Raw genomic sequence first — 20,047 nt, forward strand, 5'->3', positions numbered from 1 at the left:
AATCTGAAATGAACAATCTCACTGCTTCAAGTTATTTCAATAAATAAATGTTATTTTTCAGTATCTGTGCAAAGCAAAAATTATGTCAATTACAGTGCTCGTTTTTAAATCAAAAATTTTATAAGAATCGTCTAAAACCATAGCCAGCCTTGAAATTGGTAAGAAATGACTAGGTTTTAATGAAATCATAAACACTAAATCGTTAAAATCAATGTTTACAATTATGATTGCATTTTGAGTATTTTAATTTTTTTCGAATCGATCCTTATTTTGTTAAATTTAATTTGATTATTCGCCATAATTTAAGTTGCTTTAAAATTTAATCAATATTTTTTCAAGTGGATGCTGTCTAGATGTGTATGGTATATAAGTGGTTAGTAGCCGTTTTCTGATTCAGTACGCTTGTAAAATATATAAAACAAAATACTAAAAATTATATGAACTTGAAATTTTGTATATTTTAAAAATAAATTCAAGGGTTCTTGAACATTACATCTCACGTCTGTTTATTTTTACGTAGAAATTAATAATAATGCTTGTTTCGTGATCTATATTGTAAATATAATACTTAATAAAAGTACAATGAAACATTTTATTTTATTCTTATTTCATAAAAATATTTATTTATATTATAGTGTACAAAATTAAAATATGCTTCTATATACCATGATTTACCTACAACTGTTACTCGGCGATTATCTTTCACGATGCTTTTAACCATAGTATTTGAGACTGTTGTTACAATTCATATACTTTCTGGAGTGACAGATATCACCACAGTGGCGTAGCTAGGGTATGTGCCGCCCGGGGCAATCCTTAAAATTGCTGCCCCCCCCCCATATATTTTTTGCAAGGTCATAAAATCAGCATTTCTTAGAATAATAAATTGATTATTGTTAAGCTCTTGCTATTTCGTAGATTTACATAAATTTTAGTTTATTCAGAGTTAAGAACCACACTAGACGATTCCATCGCGAATATGCCGCCCCAAGCAAGTGCCGCCCGGGGCGGCCCGCCCCCTCCGCCCCACCATAGCTACGCCACTGTATCACCATACTGAACGTATATTCGTCTAAGAATTTATTGACTTTCACCCATTCACGCCCAATGGAAAAGCGCGGCTCCGCTTAAATGTTAAAAATTCGGAAACCATTTAAACTGCTGCCGTTTTTTTCTGTTGCATGCCTGATTCGTATTTATATTTAAACTTTCAGAGCAGTGCAACTTTGCAGGTATATAGATGCCGAATAATCTTATAATAGTTAAATTATAAACATATAAATAACCACATCAGAGAGTCTTCGTTGGCATGTCGAGTTGTATTTTTGTCGGCTATGAAGTCTGTGGAACAGCTGGGATCTGTGGTTATGTGTTTTCATGATACTCTCTGGGCGATCCTCTTGGTTCGTCTCTAGTGCCGTGACTCAAAACAGCTATGGCGAATCGCAAGTGAGGATGAAATGAGATTGCGAGACAACTGCATCGCTTCTTGGATACAACAACATTGTCTAGCTCGCATCTATTTCTACAAATAGTAGTTTTTTTGCGGTACGTATGGCTGATTAAGGTTTAGTTTAGGTGATCCATGCAATATTTATATTTATTGCATCTTTGTAATTTACTATGTGTGGTACTCCATTTTCGAGACCGGTAGATCTCTTTTTTTATTTTTTTGTGTTTTATAAGAATGTAAATTTTGTTAAAAAATTAGTTGTATGATAAAAAAATAGTGGCGAAAAATACAATGGCAAACAATAAACTTATATAATATTCATTAATTCATTTCTCAAACACGCAGAAATTTAACTTTATAATTTCTATAATAATGTAACGTTAAACGTAATATTTTACTTTCTATCGTGTGTATGATTTATTAAGAAAAGCTTATCATATATGTTTTTTATACCAAAAATATACATTGAACATGTCATTCACGCCATGTTTGTTATATGATTTCAAACGAAAAATGTATAACAAGATTTTCGGAATCGACCCTAAATAGATTATATAAACGAATGCTTTGAAATAAGCAAAATAAATATAAACTTGTTCACGAAATATTAATTTAATTCAACGAAATTTCATCTGTTTTCATTTTCGAAAAAATATTCCATGTATAAAGGTATTTTACATTTAAAAAATCTTGACGTTGATATATGAATGTAAAAATGTGTTAATGTGACACTCTTTGAAGCTGAATATATGTATCAACTAATTTATTAGGATTTATGTATTATAACACATTTTCATATTAAAATATTAACAATACCAACTTTAATGTATATATGTACGTAATCAGTCTGACAAAAAAGTTTATATTCAATAATATTTTTTTTAATTGTAGTAAAAATACTGATACTGTGAAAAAAGTATTTGATTTTTTTACGCCTTAACGACATAATGGAAAAAATTAATGAAGTCTTAAAATTGTCACTTAATTGTATTGTATTTCCAATTTTTTAAATTGTCACTGATTCATCAATTCCGGAAGGTGTATCAAATGTTACAAACTAATTATGTATTTATCTATTATATTTAACCCTTTTGTGTGAAATAGAATTTAAAAATAAAACATTACAATGATAAGATATGTCGTTAAACAATGCAAGAAAATGGTTTGGAACAAAATTTCTTGACAGTAGAAACATTTGATTATATAAACAGGTAATAAGGGTTAATTAATTAGACATAAATAAATTGGTATACACACAATGGACCGAGAATTATTAAAAATACAATTTTACAGCATTTTTGTTTCTCGTTTATCTCAAATACATAATCTCAAGAACATATAAAAAAACAATATTTTTCTAATATAAGATATTTCTATTAGCGTTATAAATAATTAGTGTCTGCATATAAAAAAAACATATTTTTCTAATATATGCTATTTTTGTTAGCGTCATAAATTTATTTGTACATTGAAATTTTAAGAATTTTGACGAACTGTAAAATCATATGAATAAAAGAGCAGGACACTTAAAGTGACTATACATATAAATTTAATAATACAGTGAAACTGTTTTTGGAATACATGATTTATTAATGTGCCAGCGTAAATACGAACAGTGAATAACATTGGCTATTAAACAATGTAAGAAAAAATATTTACAGACACATTTATACAATATACACATACAATTGAAATTGAAATAGACTATATTTATTTATTCAATTAATATAAATCTTAGATTCTAACTTAATGCATTTCAACGGTGAAACAATCTCTACAATTTTAAGAAATTTTATTAATGATAAGCTGTTATTATTTAAAAATATTTTTTTATAATAGCAGCCGAGACTCCTGTTTTTATTATGTAATATTAAACATTTTCCTTAAGACTTACTCTGTCGTTTCCTTATTGGTGTGTATTGTTATTCATAATTTATTTAGTAACGCCCGAATGATCAAATTTCTTCGTATATTAAAAAATAATATAGCGATACATTAAAATATAACTTCATCATTTTTCTTGAGAAATATTTTATATGAAAATAAAAAGAGCCAAAATAAAATCTATTCACTCGATATCGTAATTCGAAATAAAATACATCCAGACAGGATTTGAATTTCCCTTTGCTTTTTGTATGTTTATATGATTTATTATTCAGAAAATAATAAAAAACATGCCAGGAATGTTTTATGTTACAGAAGAATCCAATAACACCAATCATTATTTTTCTTGACAGCCGTTTTTAGATTGAAATTTTACGTAACAAAATATTTATTGAAATATTCGATTAAAGTACACTCGTTCGAATCTAAAAGCCATATAAGCATTGTCTTGCATATAATAATGATCTTTTTATTGTCATTTAGATTGCATCATAATACTGTACAACAGTATATTTGCAAAAATATATGATGAGTCTACAAAGCAAAGTTGTAATGAACTATCTGGTTTGACCCCACTAAAAAGCAATTTCAGTCTTGTTACATATGAGATTTATTGCATAAATATGTTATAGAGGTAGCTGCACAAACATATTTTTATTATTATATTGCAACACAATTTATATATTAATAATAACTAAACTGTGTCTTACATATGAATTTAGATGACATGGAGCATATGGAAGGTGGTTCTGAGTAAAATACCTAGGTTAATAAATCTCTGAGCGTACCCTAGTTTCTTGATGATTCAATAGATCAGTTCGTTATTAAACGTACTGATATATTGATCCATATTTTTAAAATTTAATTGATGGAATGCTTTTGCGATTCGTTATTTAAATTGTCATCCATATAGATAAAATGTTGCTTTAGAGATTTTTCACTTGCTTGTGTAATGCTATTGAACTTTTATAACTCACTTTGTGCAGGCCCAGTCAGTGAGATATTTTCTTTTTCGCTCATTTGCATGTTAATAACCTTTACCGGGCTGAGTGTAAGAAAAAATCGCTCGTTCCCAACGTGGGTACGGAAAGAACCCGAGCTTTATTCCAATTTTTAGATCTTTTCAACAAGAAATAATAGCACAAAATCAAGTATGTGCATTAGGACAATCATTACATATATTTTTCTCATAGAATTCTTATATTTTATAATGTTATTTTTCGAAAGTGAATCGACGAAAGTGAGTGAGAGATAAAAGCGTGCTAAATAAGGTCCCATCCATTTCAGCAACAGCAAAAGTGAATGTCAAGGTCTACGTCTCCTCCTAGTTTAATTTTGTAATAATTATTTGATAAGAGGAGTGCAATGAGAGGGCAATTTATGAGCCCACGATGGTGTTCCACTAGCAATAGACGACAGCTCCATAAATAAATTTATAACCGTGTAATTATTATACCGTATATAAAATCTTTAGCAACGGCTAATCTATGTATCATTGTAATTCATATCACTTATTCGTAAAATATATTATATATTAATAAAGTATTTGTTAAATTAAATCAATGACTTAAATTGCATCTCCACCGGCAACCCATGATCCCGAAAACATCAAAGCGCTACGGTACTCACAGTCCGTTCTTATTTATTACAGCGGCAACATAATCTTTAAAAGGTTAATAATATGATTGTTAAAAGTAAGCAAGTGTTTAGTATAGTCACAGAAACATACAGTATTGATAATTTTCATCGCTTTGCAAGAAAAATAAATTTATCGAATCTTTGTAATAATCTAATATCTAATCCGTGACCATGACAACGCGGTCAATTGTGCAAAATACGTTCGTTTCAAAAGTATACTGTCAGTGTGTATAATATATATTTATCTCAAAATATAATATTTACATTATCATATTTAATGTACTGTGTTTATTTTTTTTCAAATAAATTAGGACTTAAATCTCAATTTCAGATATTTTGGTCAATCATATGATTACGGGCCGTTATCTCATGATTGGTAACATATAGTCAAAAATTTTAACTGAAAATCCGAAAGCGTTTAATCCCCTCAGGGTAAACATCATTGCTTCCATGCTTGTGTCAATGGAATATTTTGGCTTCTCAGCCTTTAAACTATATCGAAATAAATTTTCTCTCTATCATTAATCAGGAAATTGTGTTTTTTAGAAGAAAGATCACTTACAGCAACAATATTCTCGGCTGAACAAGCGCCACGATGATGCACAGTCTTACCCTAGCTCCAACACTTCCGTTCTCTTCAATTTTTTCACTACGTTGTGAATTGTTCGTTCAGTAGGAGGATGAAATCTTCCCACAAATTTTGTTACATACTTCGTACAGCATTGTTATTTCTGTAAGACAATTGAACATTTGAAATTGGATCACACATTATTTTTCTTATAGCAATATCTTTATTATACTATAGTCATTATCGTTTAATTATTGACATATTCAATAATGTATAGCAACGTCTGATTGTAATTTAAAAATATTTAAATATCTGATAGTTAATTGTAATTGAAAAGACTATCGTTAAATACAACATGTTAATATTATATATTTTTATTTGCACAACTCTTCTACAAATTATTGATTACAGTATACTAATAACTGATATATCATTTCTAATAACTAATATTGCACTTATAAAAAATAAATATACACATATTAACATCAACAAATTAAGTTTCCAATTTTTATTCAGTTCTCTCTTGCATTTCCATACGAGACGTCAATAATGGTTTCCTATGCCCAAACAACGATCCCTCAGGAATCTTGAACACGCCTTCGTCTTTCACTCCATCTTCATGTTCTTCGTCCAATGGTTTCAGTGGAGACGTAATGTCATGTCTATCTGCTTTTTATTAAATCCATATTGTAACAAAAAATATAAACTTAAATTATAATACAATATATCAAAACACTAACCTCCAGAGGCGAATTCCATAATATTTTCGTCAACCAACTTTTCTTGTTTATTAAATAGGCTGTTAAAGAATATATGGAAATATTTTACCAACCGTTTAACGTCGTATTTGTTGAATAATTGAGATTGATCAAACGGTATGAGCTTATCACGATCCTTATCGTTTTTGGCATAAGTTGTTCTCATTAAATATATAATATTGTGTACAACGTTTTCTTCCCACATCTATATACACATTTAATAATAATTAATAAATGAATCACTATATTTTATAATAAAAATATTCATTACATAGTCTTCTTCTAAAATATTTTTATAACATAAGGCACTCTTTATGTTGTCCATTTCAATTTGATTCTTCTGGAATGATAGAAGAGTTATCAATAGTTCGATTACACTACTAACTTCACTGCCACACCTTAAAACATATTCATATTCATATTTGTCACGATTGATTAAAGGTATATACAATACATATTTACAAAGCTTACTTTAAAATAGATTGTTTCAATTCTTGTATTTTTGAAACAGTCTTAACAATCTTATTGTGTGTATCATACAATAGTAGAATAATACCATCACAGGATTTAGGAGCTCTTTCACGGTATTTGATCATCAATTTTTTTTGAACTAAAATAAATTGATTCGATAATGCATCCAATGATTCCTAAAAAATTATTTACTTTAGCAAAAACGTTACTTCCTAATTTATTTATATAAACTATTTACTGTGCATTAATACTCGGTGCAGAAACAACATACATATTACAACCTCAGCGTTTATCAACTCTTGACGTGACAAAGCATGCTGTTCGATCATTTTCAGGATGCCTTTGAATAGATCGTTAGATATCTCGCTGCTATTCAAGCTGAATATAACTTCTTTACTTTCTCCTTGAGAGTGCGATTTTTTATTAAAGTAGGATCTGACACGATTTACGAATTGAGACAGTCCCATGTTCAACATCGAGAGATTGTTGGACTGCAATCTGTATCGTTGCGTCGATTTAGCAGATATGATTGTAATTGGAGAATCAGTACAAAAATAACTAGTAAAAGCTACAACAGTACTAGTAGATCCCAGTTCTTTCAAAACGTCTACATCGAAATCTATAAATAATCACAAATATATATATCAAGAATAACTTACATAATAATATAAAACATTTACCATGGAATATATCAATAAGGTCCACAGTTGGTTTCTCTATGTTGATTGTAACTTTATAATTCGACTCTTTGACTGGAGAAACTGGAAAGCAGACTAATTTAAATGGCAACTGTTCCTCTTTCTTCAAAATTCGCATATTTCCATTACTATCCATGAACAACACAATGACGCTCAAACTTAAATTTGATATATACAATGTATTGTACATATACACCCAAGTTTCAATTGACATTTCATCAGTTATATCAGTAATTATTTGATTTATGTTGGAGCATGTCAATGGATCTTGTACATCAAATGTCACTTGCAAAAATTCAATATTTTTACTATCCGATGGTTTTAATTTTACTTCAACTTTACATTTAAAATATTCTATAGACTCTTCAGAATTTATCAATCCTTGTGGTATTTCAACGTTTAATTCAAGAATATTGTTTATATGTATATGAAACAATAATTCCCTTTCTGTTGCTTTATTAATGAGATTGTGTTCTGAAATTAATGAATGATATGATAATAACAAAGATAAAATAATTCTATTCGTGTGTATGCTTCAGTCACTAATTTTATCCCAAAATATCTTGTTTTTAAGACATCATTTTAATTACATTTTTATTATTGACTATAATCAAGTATTCTACAGAGTCCATATTTTATTTACTTAAAGCTGAGTTATGTGCTCTTGTGTTTAAATGTAGAAATAGTGAAACTTAAGTGTACAATGAGTTGATTTCAAGTGTATTTTTTAATATTTTGTCGAAGCAGTGTTAAAAAAGGATAAATTTTGAAGAAAATTTTCAAAATCAAAATCGACTAATCTTTAAAATGAGATCTTTTGGTCAAAAACTAATGTTGCACGGCGATTAATATAAATATACCGCTGATATCATGATGATTTTCTATAACCGCTTGCAACTTCTCTAACTCTTCTTGCGCTTGATCAAAGTCAACTTCAGTAGTCGGCAGAGGAGGTGCTGTAAAAAGCTCCGGTTCCGTCCCCAAATAACAGCATTTTACTTCACCATTTTCGGCCAACATGACGAGTGCACCGGATAAATTTGGAAAGAATGCTCTGCTTACATAAATCGGCATGAAGGTCAATTGACACGACCATAACAAATTTACGTTCTCATAAATGAGCAACGTGGATGTTTCAGACACAACCATGATCATCAATCTGGCATTGTTTTCTAAAAATATAACAGATTAAGTGAGAATGAAATTTAAAACATGAAGACTTTAAAATAGATTACCATAATACCAGCCTATTAAATAAGCATGTAAACAAACTGGAACAAAGTCAAATTTCTTCATAAATTTCATAATACCGTTGTCGTGTAAGCAATACATGCATTTTTCGCCTAACATTATCAAGCAACATGTACTATTATTAATCTATAAAAATAAATAACTATAATTAGATAAATATAAACTAGTATAAAACTATGTATTATTGACAATCACCTGAATAGTTTGAATACTATTTATATTTTCACCCACGTTGAACGACCAAATTGGTAGCAACTTTTTACCAGAATTTCCTTTTTCGTTACTGTATTCAGATATGTGTGAAAGATTATAATAACTATAGGCTTCGATTATCCAATTGGAGCTACACGTAATGAAAACATCTGCACAATGACTGTAAGATAAAGGCCCGGGTAATAATATATTTGGTAAGAAGCACTTAAACGTCGCTATATCTTGCTCGTAAAACATCAACATTCCATCTAAAGATTGCACGCAAATAAAATCTCTGTTCTTAACGCCCCCAAATTGTCCAACGATGAAACAATAAGCCGCTCTGGGCAATATGTGTTGATATTGCTTTAATAAAACGTTTTGATCGCCTTAAAAACACAATTTAAATCAATATTTGATAACCGAAATGAATAATAAAATCTTTTATTTAAGTACCGCAATCTGTATGGCCTTCTTTATGTGAAAACATATAAACAGATACACTTTGTGGATGCAACACGGCAATATGTTCAACATTAGATCCCCTATAAAATAATATAAATATGTACATTTATTGATTAAATAAAAATCAATAATGAATTCCATACGGCATTAGTTTTCCACTGTCGACTTGAAGAATTGGTAATCCTGTTGAGCATTCTAATAGTACGTCCGTCGGCTGATACGATCCTTGAGGTTTATATATTTGTATGAGGCCTTCTGGTGTACCATAAATTATGACGTCTCCAGAGCCCTCGGGGCCTAATTGAACTATTTTAAGCGATCCATTTAATAAATCTGTTGATTCTTCTTCAAGCACATTTCCGCTGCTCCACCATTCTTTTGCTTTGAAAAGAGACATTACTTTGCGCTACATTCGAATTGAAACGTCAAATGTTTATTGACAGCTCAGAAAAAAACACTATTGGTATAAACACCGTAATTTTCAACCATTCTATTAATTTATATTTATAATAGAAAAACTATTTCAAGGAATAAACTTAAAAATGGTAAATTAACAATAATAATTTCTACATAACAAAATGATAAAATGTATATTTTTTATATAATAATAGATTTTGAAATCTGTATAATTATTAAAAAAAATAATACACTGGAACCTCGCTTAGCGTGCATAATCCGTTCTAGAATCTTACTCGTAACACAAAACATTCGTTAAGCGAAAAAAGTCATTTTTTAACAATTTGTTTTGCTCATTATGTGAATTTCTGGTTATTGAAGTGCTCGTTAAATGAAATTCCACTGTATACGCTTTACTAAAAAAAAATTTTTTTAATTAAATAATTGTTAATATAATATGTTTAATCTCTTAGCAGTGCCTAACTAGTGATTACCCTAAAATGTGTTTGTGTGTAACGATAGTACGCCCTAAATTAGTGGAAATACTTTAAATTTTTCTTCTAAATGTTTTAATATCTCAAATTGATATTTTGGTTTAACACTGATAATATTTTTATAAATTTTACTTTTAGTAGTCAACAAATTATATATTGCCTTAATTATTATTATGATTAATTTTGAGACAAGAAGAAAAAAATAGCGTTCCTACTATATGCCCTTTTTTGCGATTTACTTTCATACAATAGATGCCATTTACACGGCAATATGTATAATGTAATCATAAAAATATTTGTTTGGTGAATAAAGTAATAAAAAGCATGTATTAAATGTTATCAATGGATTTTTTACACCAAAATATGTGATATAATTTGTTTTCGCAATTGTTACTCCTAAAATTAAAGTATTTATATAAGATTTTTATTATACAAATGTAGTTTTAGGGACGGTTATGGTGACGGGTGGCAATTAGACACAGATTAAGCCACTGCAGTACAGTTTTATTTGAATTAAAGTTGTTGTTTACGTGGTTAAGAGAGGACGCGAGACGATGCGTCCGAACGCTCCGAAGATTGCAAGTGTAGAGAATGATTGTCACGCAGTGCTACTAAAGCGCCGACCAGTTTTGGCCATAACAAATCTAAATCGGCTCCCATAGTGTTTACCTATTGTATAGCTTAGGACAGTTTTTATAAATTATGTCTCATATTTCGTCTAGCACAATATAACATCTTTTGCTAAAGAGATTACAAATTTAGATAAAACATGATTTATCATTTATGAAAGCCGCTCTATTTGACATTGGCCAATATCTGCATAAAATCGTTTCAAATATTAACTAATAAATATCATTTTAAAAAAAATCAAATAATATATTTACTACTTTATTGCTAACAGTATTTAAATTTCAATAAATTGTTAATGCATCTGAGACACATATATTCCGAATCAATATTAGATTTTGCCACAAAATGTGTTATGGCCAAAAAATAATTTAAGACACTTATCTGTCATTCGTACTATAGGTTAAAAGCACTTCGTTGCTTAATCGAATCATGTCTCAATTACCCACTGCTGAGATAACAGAAGCTGATCAGATCAAAACGGTATATTGACCTACATAAAATAGTAAACAGTTACATGTTTAACCTATATTTATTGGTTTTTATATGGTTACTTCACAGTTCAAGGAATTTCTTGTATCCTACAATAAACTTTCTGAGCTGTGTTTCATCGACTGTATCCATGACTTTACATCGAGGAATGTAAAAAAATCTGAGGTTAGTTTTCAATCATATTCACTTGGTGCAAATATTAATTTTCATTTAATTTATACAGGATAGCTGCGCGCTCAATTGTATGGAGAAATTTTTAAGAATGAATCAGAGGATCACGCAACGCTTTCAAGAATACCAATTGATGGCGAACGAAAATGCTATCGCAATGGCACAAAAAATGAATCCTTCGTAGAAACATTAATCGCAAAATTGTCATTGTTACACTTAGATTATTTAATTTGTTGCTGTTTTTGAAAAAATAAATTAATAATAAGTAATTTGTTGATTTTATTCGGAGATTATCATAAATAAAACGCATTGTTAAATTATAATTAATTTGTATTTCATTGTAAATCACATTATTTTTGGAAGATAAAATAAAAAGGAACTATAAACAGTGATGAATTTTGGAGTCACTTTGTGAAGATGATTTGATAAAATTGTAAAATAAAAATAATTCATAACTACAATTTTGCACGTTGCATTGAGCAAATTTAATCACAACGTATTTTTGAGCGAGTTTTAAGAATAACGAGAGAGAAAAATAGTTTATATGCACTCTAATATATAAATATGTTATGATTATGCAAGAAAAAAATTAATGATACCTAAGAAGTTTTTTAAAAAGCTAAAAAAAATAGCACAAAATCGATCTGAATTCATTTTAAATCAATGCTTCTCCATTATTTTATAAATATAATTTTAATGGGCGGATCTTTTATATTGAAAATAATAATAAATGCAGTCAATTTTGTCAAAAAATGTGTCATGGTTAACATATATTTATATCAAACTTGTTACTAAGTACTTTTAAATATATAAGTTCAACTCATATTATGTACAATTTCTACATTGATGAATTTAATGATATAATATAAAAAAGTGACAGATCTTACTCCCATTACATAATATTATATAACACTTAGTGTTAATCACATAAAATATTGACAATCAATCTTGTCGACATATAAATCATATTTACGTCAATTTTTAAGCATCTTTTTCAAATTGACAACTTTAAAGTATCCATTAATGGTATCAATTTGAAAAAGCGCTTACGATTATTATTTCACTAAACGACGACCAAATACATAGTTAATTTTAAATTACTTCTACTTATGAACCATCAAGGTTCGAATTTAACTGCCAATATCTTAAAACACAATCATTGGAATAATATTTAATCACATGATCAATAATAAATAAAAAATATATATTATCGGTAACTTTCGTCTCTTGTATAAATCTTTTGTTATCATAAATTGACGCTTATCTCCACAACATTTATTTAAACTACTATAAAATATATTAAACAAATTTGTCATCAATGGCAAATATAATAAATTATAATATGAAAATATACACAAGACGCAATAAACATAATACTTTCGAATCCAATATTTTTATAATTTTATCTGTTTTAAGTTACGTGAGAATGTTGTCTGACCATAGGCACAGGAAGTGGAGACGGATCGTACAATTTATCTATGTAGGTTGTTTCGTTACTGAGCTTTATACATTCCTCAAGTGTTTTAATGAATGTGTCACACGTTGCACTGAGTGAACTAGCTGCATCATCAATTTTCTGAAATCGATATAAAATATTAAAATCTCGAACATGAGCCACCTAGATTAAACTAATGCATACTAACTTGTACTTCTGGACCGTCTTTATTATTTGCTGCATTTTTTACTGCTTCAACATGTTGCATTAGTAAGTCACAGTACAATTTCAATTCAGATTTCTTATACTTCAGTAATGAATCACCTATAAAAAAATACACTATATCTGCTTCGATAGTTCTCATAATTGGATATAGAAGAATACAAGAATCACCATACTAAAATTATGTTAAGGTCATTACTATACTACAGAATAGTTTTAGAAAAGAAGAAAATTGAGGATGGAATAGTACAGTTCGTAAAGTGTCAGACTAACTCTTGAGGTTGCGGGTTCGAGCACCATCAGCAGCACGAATTTTTATTTATAAAAAAATGCAATATTATCATTACATCACATCTATTGATTATAAATTATATTACACATAATAATTTATAATTAATAATATACAATAGATGTCACCAATTCCCAGACTTTCAGTCTGGTGGTTAATACTTACTCATATGTATTCATTATGTCTGATTGACTTACCTAGTAGGTACAGATTAACCCCCATTGTAATGCATTGAGTTTATGCCCGTCAAGTTACAATGGGAAATTAAAAAAAAATATAAAATATTGTAACTGATTATTATTTCAACCTTTAAGAGCAATTATATGGAAAAAATCTTATAAACAAATTATCTTTAATCGTTGCAATGCAACGACACGTTGATCTTTGCAAAAGAAAAGTTGCATAAAGATTTTAATTTATAAAAATATGATGATTTAACTGAGCACTTATTTTGATATTAAACATATACCATTTGAAACAACATAAACTTTGGAATGAGCATACAATTATTCAAAGAGATTACACAAAAATCACTTACCAATTGGTCTAGAATTAATACACGCTTTAGCAGTCCCCAATGCAACCAGCCATTGCTGTCTCTCTTGAGAACTAGCAGCTTTTAAATACATGTGCTGTTCGCCCGGTATCACTATGTCTAATCTAGCACCATCGATCGGATTCACTGTAAAAAAATAAAACATATGTAAAATTTTTTGAAAAGAATTAGATAATATTTTTGCAATCGTAGATATGATTTTTTTATTTACACCTAGACATATACGAGGGTGAGACAAAATAGTTATAAATGACCACTGCTTTTTAAATAGTAAAGCCCATTAAAATTCATTGACAAATAAATGTTCAATATGGTGATGCACCTATGTCACTCCAGCAAATGTATAAATGGACTAGAAAGCTCCGAAACAGCATGAGTTCTGTGGCAGACTTTTCTCGATCAGCTAAAAACACCAAGTAACAATATGAGTTCATTGTGTAAGTTAAAGGCATTGTAAAATAACTTCCAGAGATCATGCCATTATCAGCTGATTTCAGAATTGTTTCTTGCTGGGCATTTTGAAATCAGACCTTTGAAATTAGATCTTTAAAACAAAAGGTGATTGCTTCCTAGAAAAATCGTTTCTGAAGCACACAAGCGTATGCGGGAAAAATTTAGCTGCCTTTTTAAATTTTACATCTATGGAACCCTCAAAAAAGCAATGAAAGGAAAAATATTTAGGGTCGACAAAAAGGTGCAGCAGGCGGCTGCACAGCACTTAAACAAAAGATATTTTTCTAGAGGTTTCCATGTACTTTCTAAGCGCTGAAAAACTTATATTGAACATTGTGGTAGCTTTGTAAAAAAATGATGTTCAATACACTTATCCTTAAGTTCGCATGGTACTCCTTTTACGCGGTTTAAATATTATTTTATATATACTTCAAATCAAAAATATTTGGTTCCACGCCTTGAGTACGGTGATGTACAAACACATGGCTTACATCCACTTCTTTCACTTGACCTACATCTGGAACCTCTCCCACTGCCCATGCAGTGTGTCCTGAGTTGGTTTTTGGAGTTAATGCGTGTTGCGGAAGATTTTGCACGTTTACTTGATAAATTAAAAAGTTTATGTGAATACTATTCGATCAAGTTAATTACAAATTTCTTTCTATGCTTCAATTTATGCGATATTTCCTGGAACGTATCTACGGCGATAATAAAGGGATGAGTGTAAATAATGAAATAAAAATCACTCTTGAACTAGAAATTCTATCCCAAGACTTTTCGGTCAAAATTATTAACAAGAATGCAAAAACGTAAGTCTTGAATTTTTAAAAATCTCAAGAAATAATTTTAAAAAAAATCTTTGAGATTAAATTTAAGATAGATGTTTTTTAATAAGGGGAACAAATTAATATTGTATCCCAATGTTGTATTATATTTTAGAAGAATTAAGTTGCAGAAACACTACAGTGATGTTTGCTAATGTGATTATCGACTTTTAATGAAAAAGTTAAATAACAACAATTCTCCATTACAAGAAGAAATATTTAAAGAACTGAAAATAACAATTGAAGAACGTGAAAATAATAGAGTTGAAAACTTTTATGATAATTTTTTATTGATGTTCAAAAAATAATTGATTTCATTGGGTAAAGAACTGATAAAACTTTTATTTATTAAATAAATAATTCTTCATACAGTGAATCATTAATTATTTATGGAAATTTTAATGCGGAAGATTAATGATTACAAAGGAGTTGTAGAATACAATTTTGAGATAAATTGTAATATGAATATCCCTACATATTTTTCATTGTTTATGTCTTTGATGGTATTCAACATTGTACTTGGATATATTATAGGGGATATAATGTATTAAAGAACACGATAACTGTCATAGTTTTAATTACATTGAGATGAAACTTGTTTTAAAAATAGACCTTGTTAATATATCGGCTAAATTTATATTAAACCTGACCTACTATTTTGTTTCAAAACAGCTTATATTTATAAAAAATGTCATAACTCAGTTAAAAAAATCTTCATTGGAAAGAAATATAATAGTCAGTTTTTTTAGAAAATATGTTTAGTAACTTTTTAAGAAATGGTCAATAAAGCTCTGATTGTGGCTAGTTATAATAACAATTGCAAAGCTAATTTTTTTTATAACAAGATTTATATGTATAATTTTGTATAATCATATTTAAGATTGGATTATTTATGAACCCAATTCATTTCATGATCAAATTATAACTAACCATTTAATTTAAAAACGTAACATTTAATATAAAAAACAGACCATCCAATTATTACTGGTCAATAAATACACAGTATTATTTTTACCCTTTTTTTTTAAATACTTAAGTTTATGTCATGACTGTCCTTCCTAAAAATAATCGTTAGCTATGAAATATGGCCTATTCAAAATAATTTAGCTGTAGATTTAGAATAATTACAATATTAAAAATTAAATTAAAATATCTTTTTAGTTACTATTTGAATCATTAACACTGCTTCATATAAGTATAGTATTTTTGGTATAAATTATAACAATTGCATATATATCCTGAAAATAATATCAAAATGCTATATATATTATTCTACATATACATGAATTTTTCAGATCTATAATTAAAGCAGCAAACAAAAAATCAATATGGACTGAAACATAAAAAAAATGTTTAACTCTGGTATTTATCGATCATGTTAATATATATATATATTATATTACGAATTGGATTGTTAATAAAAAATTGTTTATCAAATGACACATGCGCATTGTTTACAATTAGATACACGTCGAGCTCGCGATAAGGAAAGTGGAACAGTTTTTTTGCTACCCGAACACGGAAGCCAAGGCTGTGTTCGATAAAGCGCCGGAAATAAATAGAAAGTGATATTACATAAACAGAGCGGCGAACGAAACATTCGACTCACCGTTGATTTCGCAAGCCGTCAATTTCACTGATCCTTTGCAGCCTTGTTTCACCGTGTCCTGGGACTTGTAATAGGACAATATGCCATTTTCCAGGACAAACCATCTCGTCTGCCAAGCTGGAAACAAAAACAAACAATTATCAAATAAATGGAATATATGCATTCAAATAAAGAGTGGAAAATGTATTTAAATAATCTAAGCTTACAACTCCAATAGTTTGTCCATTTCCAGAGGACTCCTTCAATGACAGGTCCCATCACAGCTGATGCCGAGCCTGAGCCGCTGACGACGAACACTAAATTTTGGTCTAGACAATGTCGATTGCGACTATAAGTGTTTACATACTATAATTATAATATATACGCATTACTCAATTACAACGCAACATTCACTTCATTATTTTAAAATTTAGAATACAAAGCGACCAAAAAAACGTTTCATTTTTATTTATGTATAAATAAATTTATTTTTAAAATATTTAGTTGAAGTCATATATAATTTTCTTTAAAGATAAATAATATACGTTACAAAAGAAATTGATAAGACAGTGCCAACTCTCTTGATTTGCATTAAATAAATATGGGTATTGTTATAGGATTAGTATATTTTTATTTAGATCTGAAATTCGTCAACGGTTCGTCATTTCATTTATAACATTAAACTAGCTCTAGAGAATTTAAAGGCTCTATATAATTTTTACAAATATTATAGATATTTAATTGTGTAATTTTGTTTAGACAATCGGTTAAGCGTTTTTAAACTAGAATTAATAAAACCTCATCAAATATAATACAAATATAATGTGTTTTCAATTGTTGTAATTTAGACTTTACCATACATGTTTTTAATAAGAAGAGTGCATTTTTTAGTTTTTTTTTATAATAAGAATCAAAGAAACGCTGTGGAAAACGAAAGAAGTGGTTAAGAGTTAATCACATATTTTGTATTTGCTTGCTCTTTACGTTTAAAATGGCCTACAGAACAGTATAAATTTAAAGATAGTTAAATGGTGTGTGATATCAGAACTACACGACTGATCGAGCTCGTCGCAGCTCTGGATAGTGGCTGGAGTTGTCCAAACGGTGACTGTAGTAACGGTACGTGCGTGAGATAGAGAGAGAAAGAGTCAAAACGTGAGTAGAAAGAGAAAGAGGGTGGGGCGATATAAATAGACCGTTGCCGACGGGCCACGTATTTGTAGGCTAATGTGAATGTAGTTTTGTGATTTTTGTTTAGGCGTGTACGCGACTGTTCACCAACTTTTTTTTGGTCCATTTCTATAAGTCTTTTTCACAAAACTTTGACGTGATACTTCATGGCCTTTTTTCAGCCGACACTGGACCACATTCAGAAATGGGCAATGTGGTAACTAATGTGGTAAACAAGACCGCGGACTTAAAAATATTTTATACGTCTAACATGAAGAGTTTAGTTAAATAAAATAATACAATGTATCAAATTATTCTAACCTAAAGCTTCCCGGAAAATTTTAAAATAACGAGAGAGGGAGGGAGTTAAGTCAAAATTAGCACCGTGGCACTATTTTTTAAGTGCCACCAGCACTTAACTAGCACTATGGCACTACTAGTTATGTGTCATCAGCTGCTGGACTTCTCCTCTCTTTATGCTTACCAACGATCATCACATACATTATTTTATAATCAACTATCGGCGAACGATTGGTGATGTGTGACAACTACACAAAGATCGAGCCGCTGCAGTAGTATTTTTATTAAAAGTATATAGAGTTTACATATTTGTTATTGAAATATATGCGAGTAAACGGCGGACGAGACACCACCGGCCGTTGTTCTCCCGTCGAGGTTTACCAAAATAATGTGCTGCCAGAGTGCGCCAAGTTTTGGTCATAATGAATTAATAAATAAGCCCCATAAACTTTATATTTTTTCAACAAAAATAGCAATAATTATCGCCCACTGAACTGTATATGCGTATATGAAAGTTTATAACAGTGAAGTCAGCAATGAGTATAACGTAAAATTTATTAGTTTGACAATCTTATCTGCTAAATAAGCTACATAACCCTTAGACCGCCGACCGGTAAATTGTTAATTACTCGCTGTACGCCATGCGTTTTTAGCGATATAATTTTTTGGCTACTTACTCTGTTTAACACATCATTACAGGCAAAATACTCAATTTTTATATTTTAAAATTATATATGTATGATTAACATGGTTTAAACATTCTAATTATATCAATAAACAAACATTTTTAGTCGTATTGTTGGAAATATGGAGTGAACAAAAAAAAATCTATTCGTCGGTCCGCGAGCTGGCTCGCGTACACACACCTACACACACATGAACGCGCGCGGCACTATACAAGCGAATGACAAGCAGGGTCATGCTCACACTGAGACAATTTTAATATATAAATCTGCAACGCATTTTTTCTTCGTCTGACCTACATCCTGTTATAAAAATTTACAAATCGACAACATTTCTTTGATGCATACAAAATCACATATATCGTACACAAAAATAACCCTAATAACCAAACCGTTTGTTTTTGATCAATGGTGTTTGCAATTGGTTGTTGTTGAAGGTTGTCATATTTCTTTATATATAAAAATAATAAATAATAAAACTTGATAGCAAGATACGATGTTACATTTAACTATATATAATTATATGTATAATTTATAATATATACATATTCTTCTTCTTCTTCTTCCACGGCACTACAACCGGTGATCGGTTTTGGCATTTCCACCTAATTTCTTGTAGGGCTTCTAGATATATCTTGAGTTTTAGTATTTCTTCCGATATTGTTTGTATTTTTCCTGGTAGTAATATTGCACATTCCAGCTTCCAAAATTGAAGTCCAATCGTTTATCTAGATTTCGATCGTCTAGGTCATTATGAATCGGGGCGGATTTATTATTTCTTTGTAATTTTTTCATAACTATTTGGATTTATCCACGTTGGTTGGTTTGCTCCATGATAAAAACCCTCCTCCTTTATCCGGGCTTGGGACCGGCAAGAGTGCAACATATCTACACTCCAGGCGGAATATGTAATATATATTACACACACACACACATATATATACAATAAATAATAAACTTTTCGACCAT

The 20,047-nt window shown here is 29.5% G+C and overlaps 3 protein-coding genes across 6 annotated transcripts; 1 reads left to right on the forward strand and 2 right to left on the reverse strand.

Moving 5' to 3' along the window:
* Window positions 1-5,904: 5,904 nt before the first annotated feature.
* BBS9 (Bardet-Biedl syndrome 9) lies at window positions 5,905-9,840 on the reverse strand. Of its 4 annotated transcripts, none has more exons than XR_015808974.1 (11): window positions 9,522-9,840; window positions 9,370-9,458; window positions 8,917-9,302; window positions 8,706-8,847; window positions 8,331-8,642; window positions 7,453-7,944; window positions 7,011-7,391; window positions 6,773-6,948; window positions 6,573-6,699; window positions 6,284-6,506; window positions 5,905-6,209 (listed from the first exon to the last, which is right to left on the reverse strand). XR_015808974.1 is itself a non-coding variant. In XM_088182166.1 (11 exons), the coding sequence occupies exons 1-11, from the start codon at window positions 9,773-9,775 to the stop codon at window positions 6,052-6,054; spliced, it is 2,700 nt and encodes an 899-aa protein (XP_088038292.1). In that variant the 5' UTR covers window positions 9,776-9,822; the 3' UTR covers window positions 6,023-6,051. The 4 variants fall into 4 exon arrangements, 2 of the variants coding, with proteins under 2 accessions (XP_088038292.1, XP_088038291.1); XR_015808973.1 differs by having other exon boundaries at window positions 5,905-6,212; XM_088182166.1 differs by having other exon boundaries at window positions 6,023-6,212; window positions 7,054-7,391; window positions 9,522-9,822.
* Window positions 9,841-11,260: 1,420 nt separating this feature from the next.
* Window positions 11,261-11,881, forward strand: LOC148236853 (mitochondrial import inner membrane translocase subunit Tim9-like). The gene is made up of 3 exons (XM_088182768.1): window positions 11,261-11,378; window positions 11,457-11,552; window positions 11,611-11,881. The coding sequence occupies exons 1-3, from the start codon at window positions 11,328-11,330 to the stop codon at window positions 11,740-11,742; spliced, it is 279 nt and encodes a 92-aa protein (XP_088038894.1). The 5' UTR covers window positions 11,261-11,327; the 3' UTR covers window positions 11,743-11,881.
* LOC148236854 (pleckstrin homology domain-containing family A member 3-like) lies at window positions 11,874-17,276 on the reverse strand. The gene is made up of 5 exons (XM_088182767.1): window positions 17,153-17,276; window positions 16,947-17,063; window positions 14,043-14,186; window positions 13,202-13,317; window positions 11,874-13,134 (listed from the first exon to the last, which is right to left on the reverse strand). The coding sequence occupies exons 1-5, from the start codon at window positions 17,202-17,204 to the stop codon at window positions 12,970-12,972; spliced, it is 594 nt and encodes a 197-aa protein (XP_088038893.1). The 5' UTR covers window positions 17,205-17,276; the 3' UTR covers window positions 11,874-12,969.
* Between the last annotated feature and the right edge of the window lie 2,771 nt (window positions 17,277-20,047).

This window comes from Plectrocnemia conspersa, unplaced genomic scaffold, assembly GCF_051122295.1.
Source record: "Plectrocnemia conspersa isolate PC_06_02 unplaced genomic scaffold, ASM5112229v1 ptg000003l, whole genome shotgun sequence".
NCBI classification, from domain to species: domain Eukaryota; kingdom Metazoa; phylum Arthropoda; class Insecta; order Trichoptera; family Polycentropodidae; genus Plectrocnemia; species Plectrocnemia conspersa.

What these genes read in the sequence shown, in the direction of transcription:
- BBS9 (XM_088182166.1), bottom strand. Translation starts at nt 9,775, where the DNA reads ATGTCTCTTTTCAAAGCAAAAGAATGGTGGAGCAGCGGAAATGTGCTT. An exon ending in TTTAATAGGCTGGTATTATG is followed by an intron (nt 8,643 to 8,705) that starts GTAATCTATTTT and finishes TTATATTTTTAG; the next exon opens with AAAACAATGCCAGATTGATG. An exon ending in TATGGAATTCGCCTCTGGAG is followed by an intron (nt 6,213 to 6,283) that starts GTTAGTGTTTTG and finishes TTTAATAAAAAG; the next exon opens with CAGATAGACATGACATTACG.
- LOC148236853 (XM_088182768.1), top strand. Translation starts at nt 11,328, where the DNA reads ATGTCTCAATTACCCACTGCTGAGATAACAGAAGCTGATCAGATCAAA. An exon ending in AAGCTGATCAGATCAAAACG is followed by an intron (nt 11,379 to 11,456) that starts GTATATTGACCT and finishes GTTACTTCACAG; the next exon opens with TTCAAGGAATTTCTTGTATC. An exon ending in GGAATGTAAAAAAATCTGAG is followed by an intron (nt 11,553 to 11,610) that starts GTTAGTTTTCAA and finishes TAATTTATACAG; the next exon opens with GATAGCTGCGCGCTCAATTG.
- LOC148236854 (XM_088182767.1), bottom strand. Translation starts at nt 17,204, where the DNA reads ATGGGACCTGTCATTGAAGGAGTCCTCTGGAAATGGACAAACTATTGG. An exon ending in ATGGACAAACTATTGGAGTT is followed by an intron (nt 17,064 to 17,152) that starts GTAAGCTTAGAT and finishes TTTTGTTTCCAG; the next exon opens with CTTGGCAGACGAGATGGTTT. An exon ending in TATTAATTCTAGACCAATTG is followed by an intron (nt 13,318 to 14,042) that starts GTAAGTGATTTT and finishes ATTTTTTTATAG; the next exon opens with GTGATTCATTACTGAAGTAT.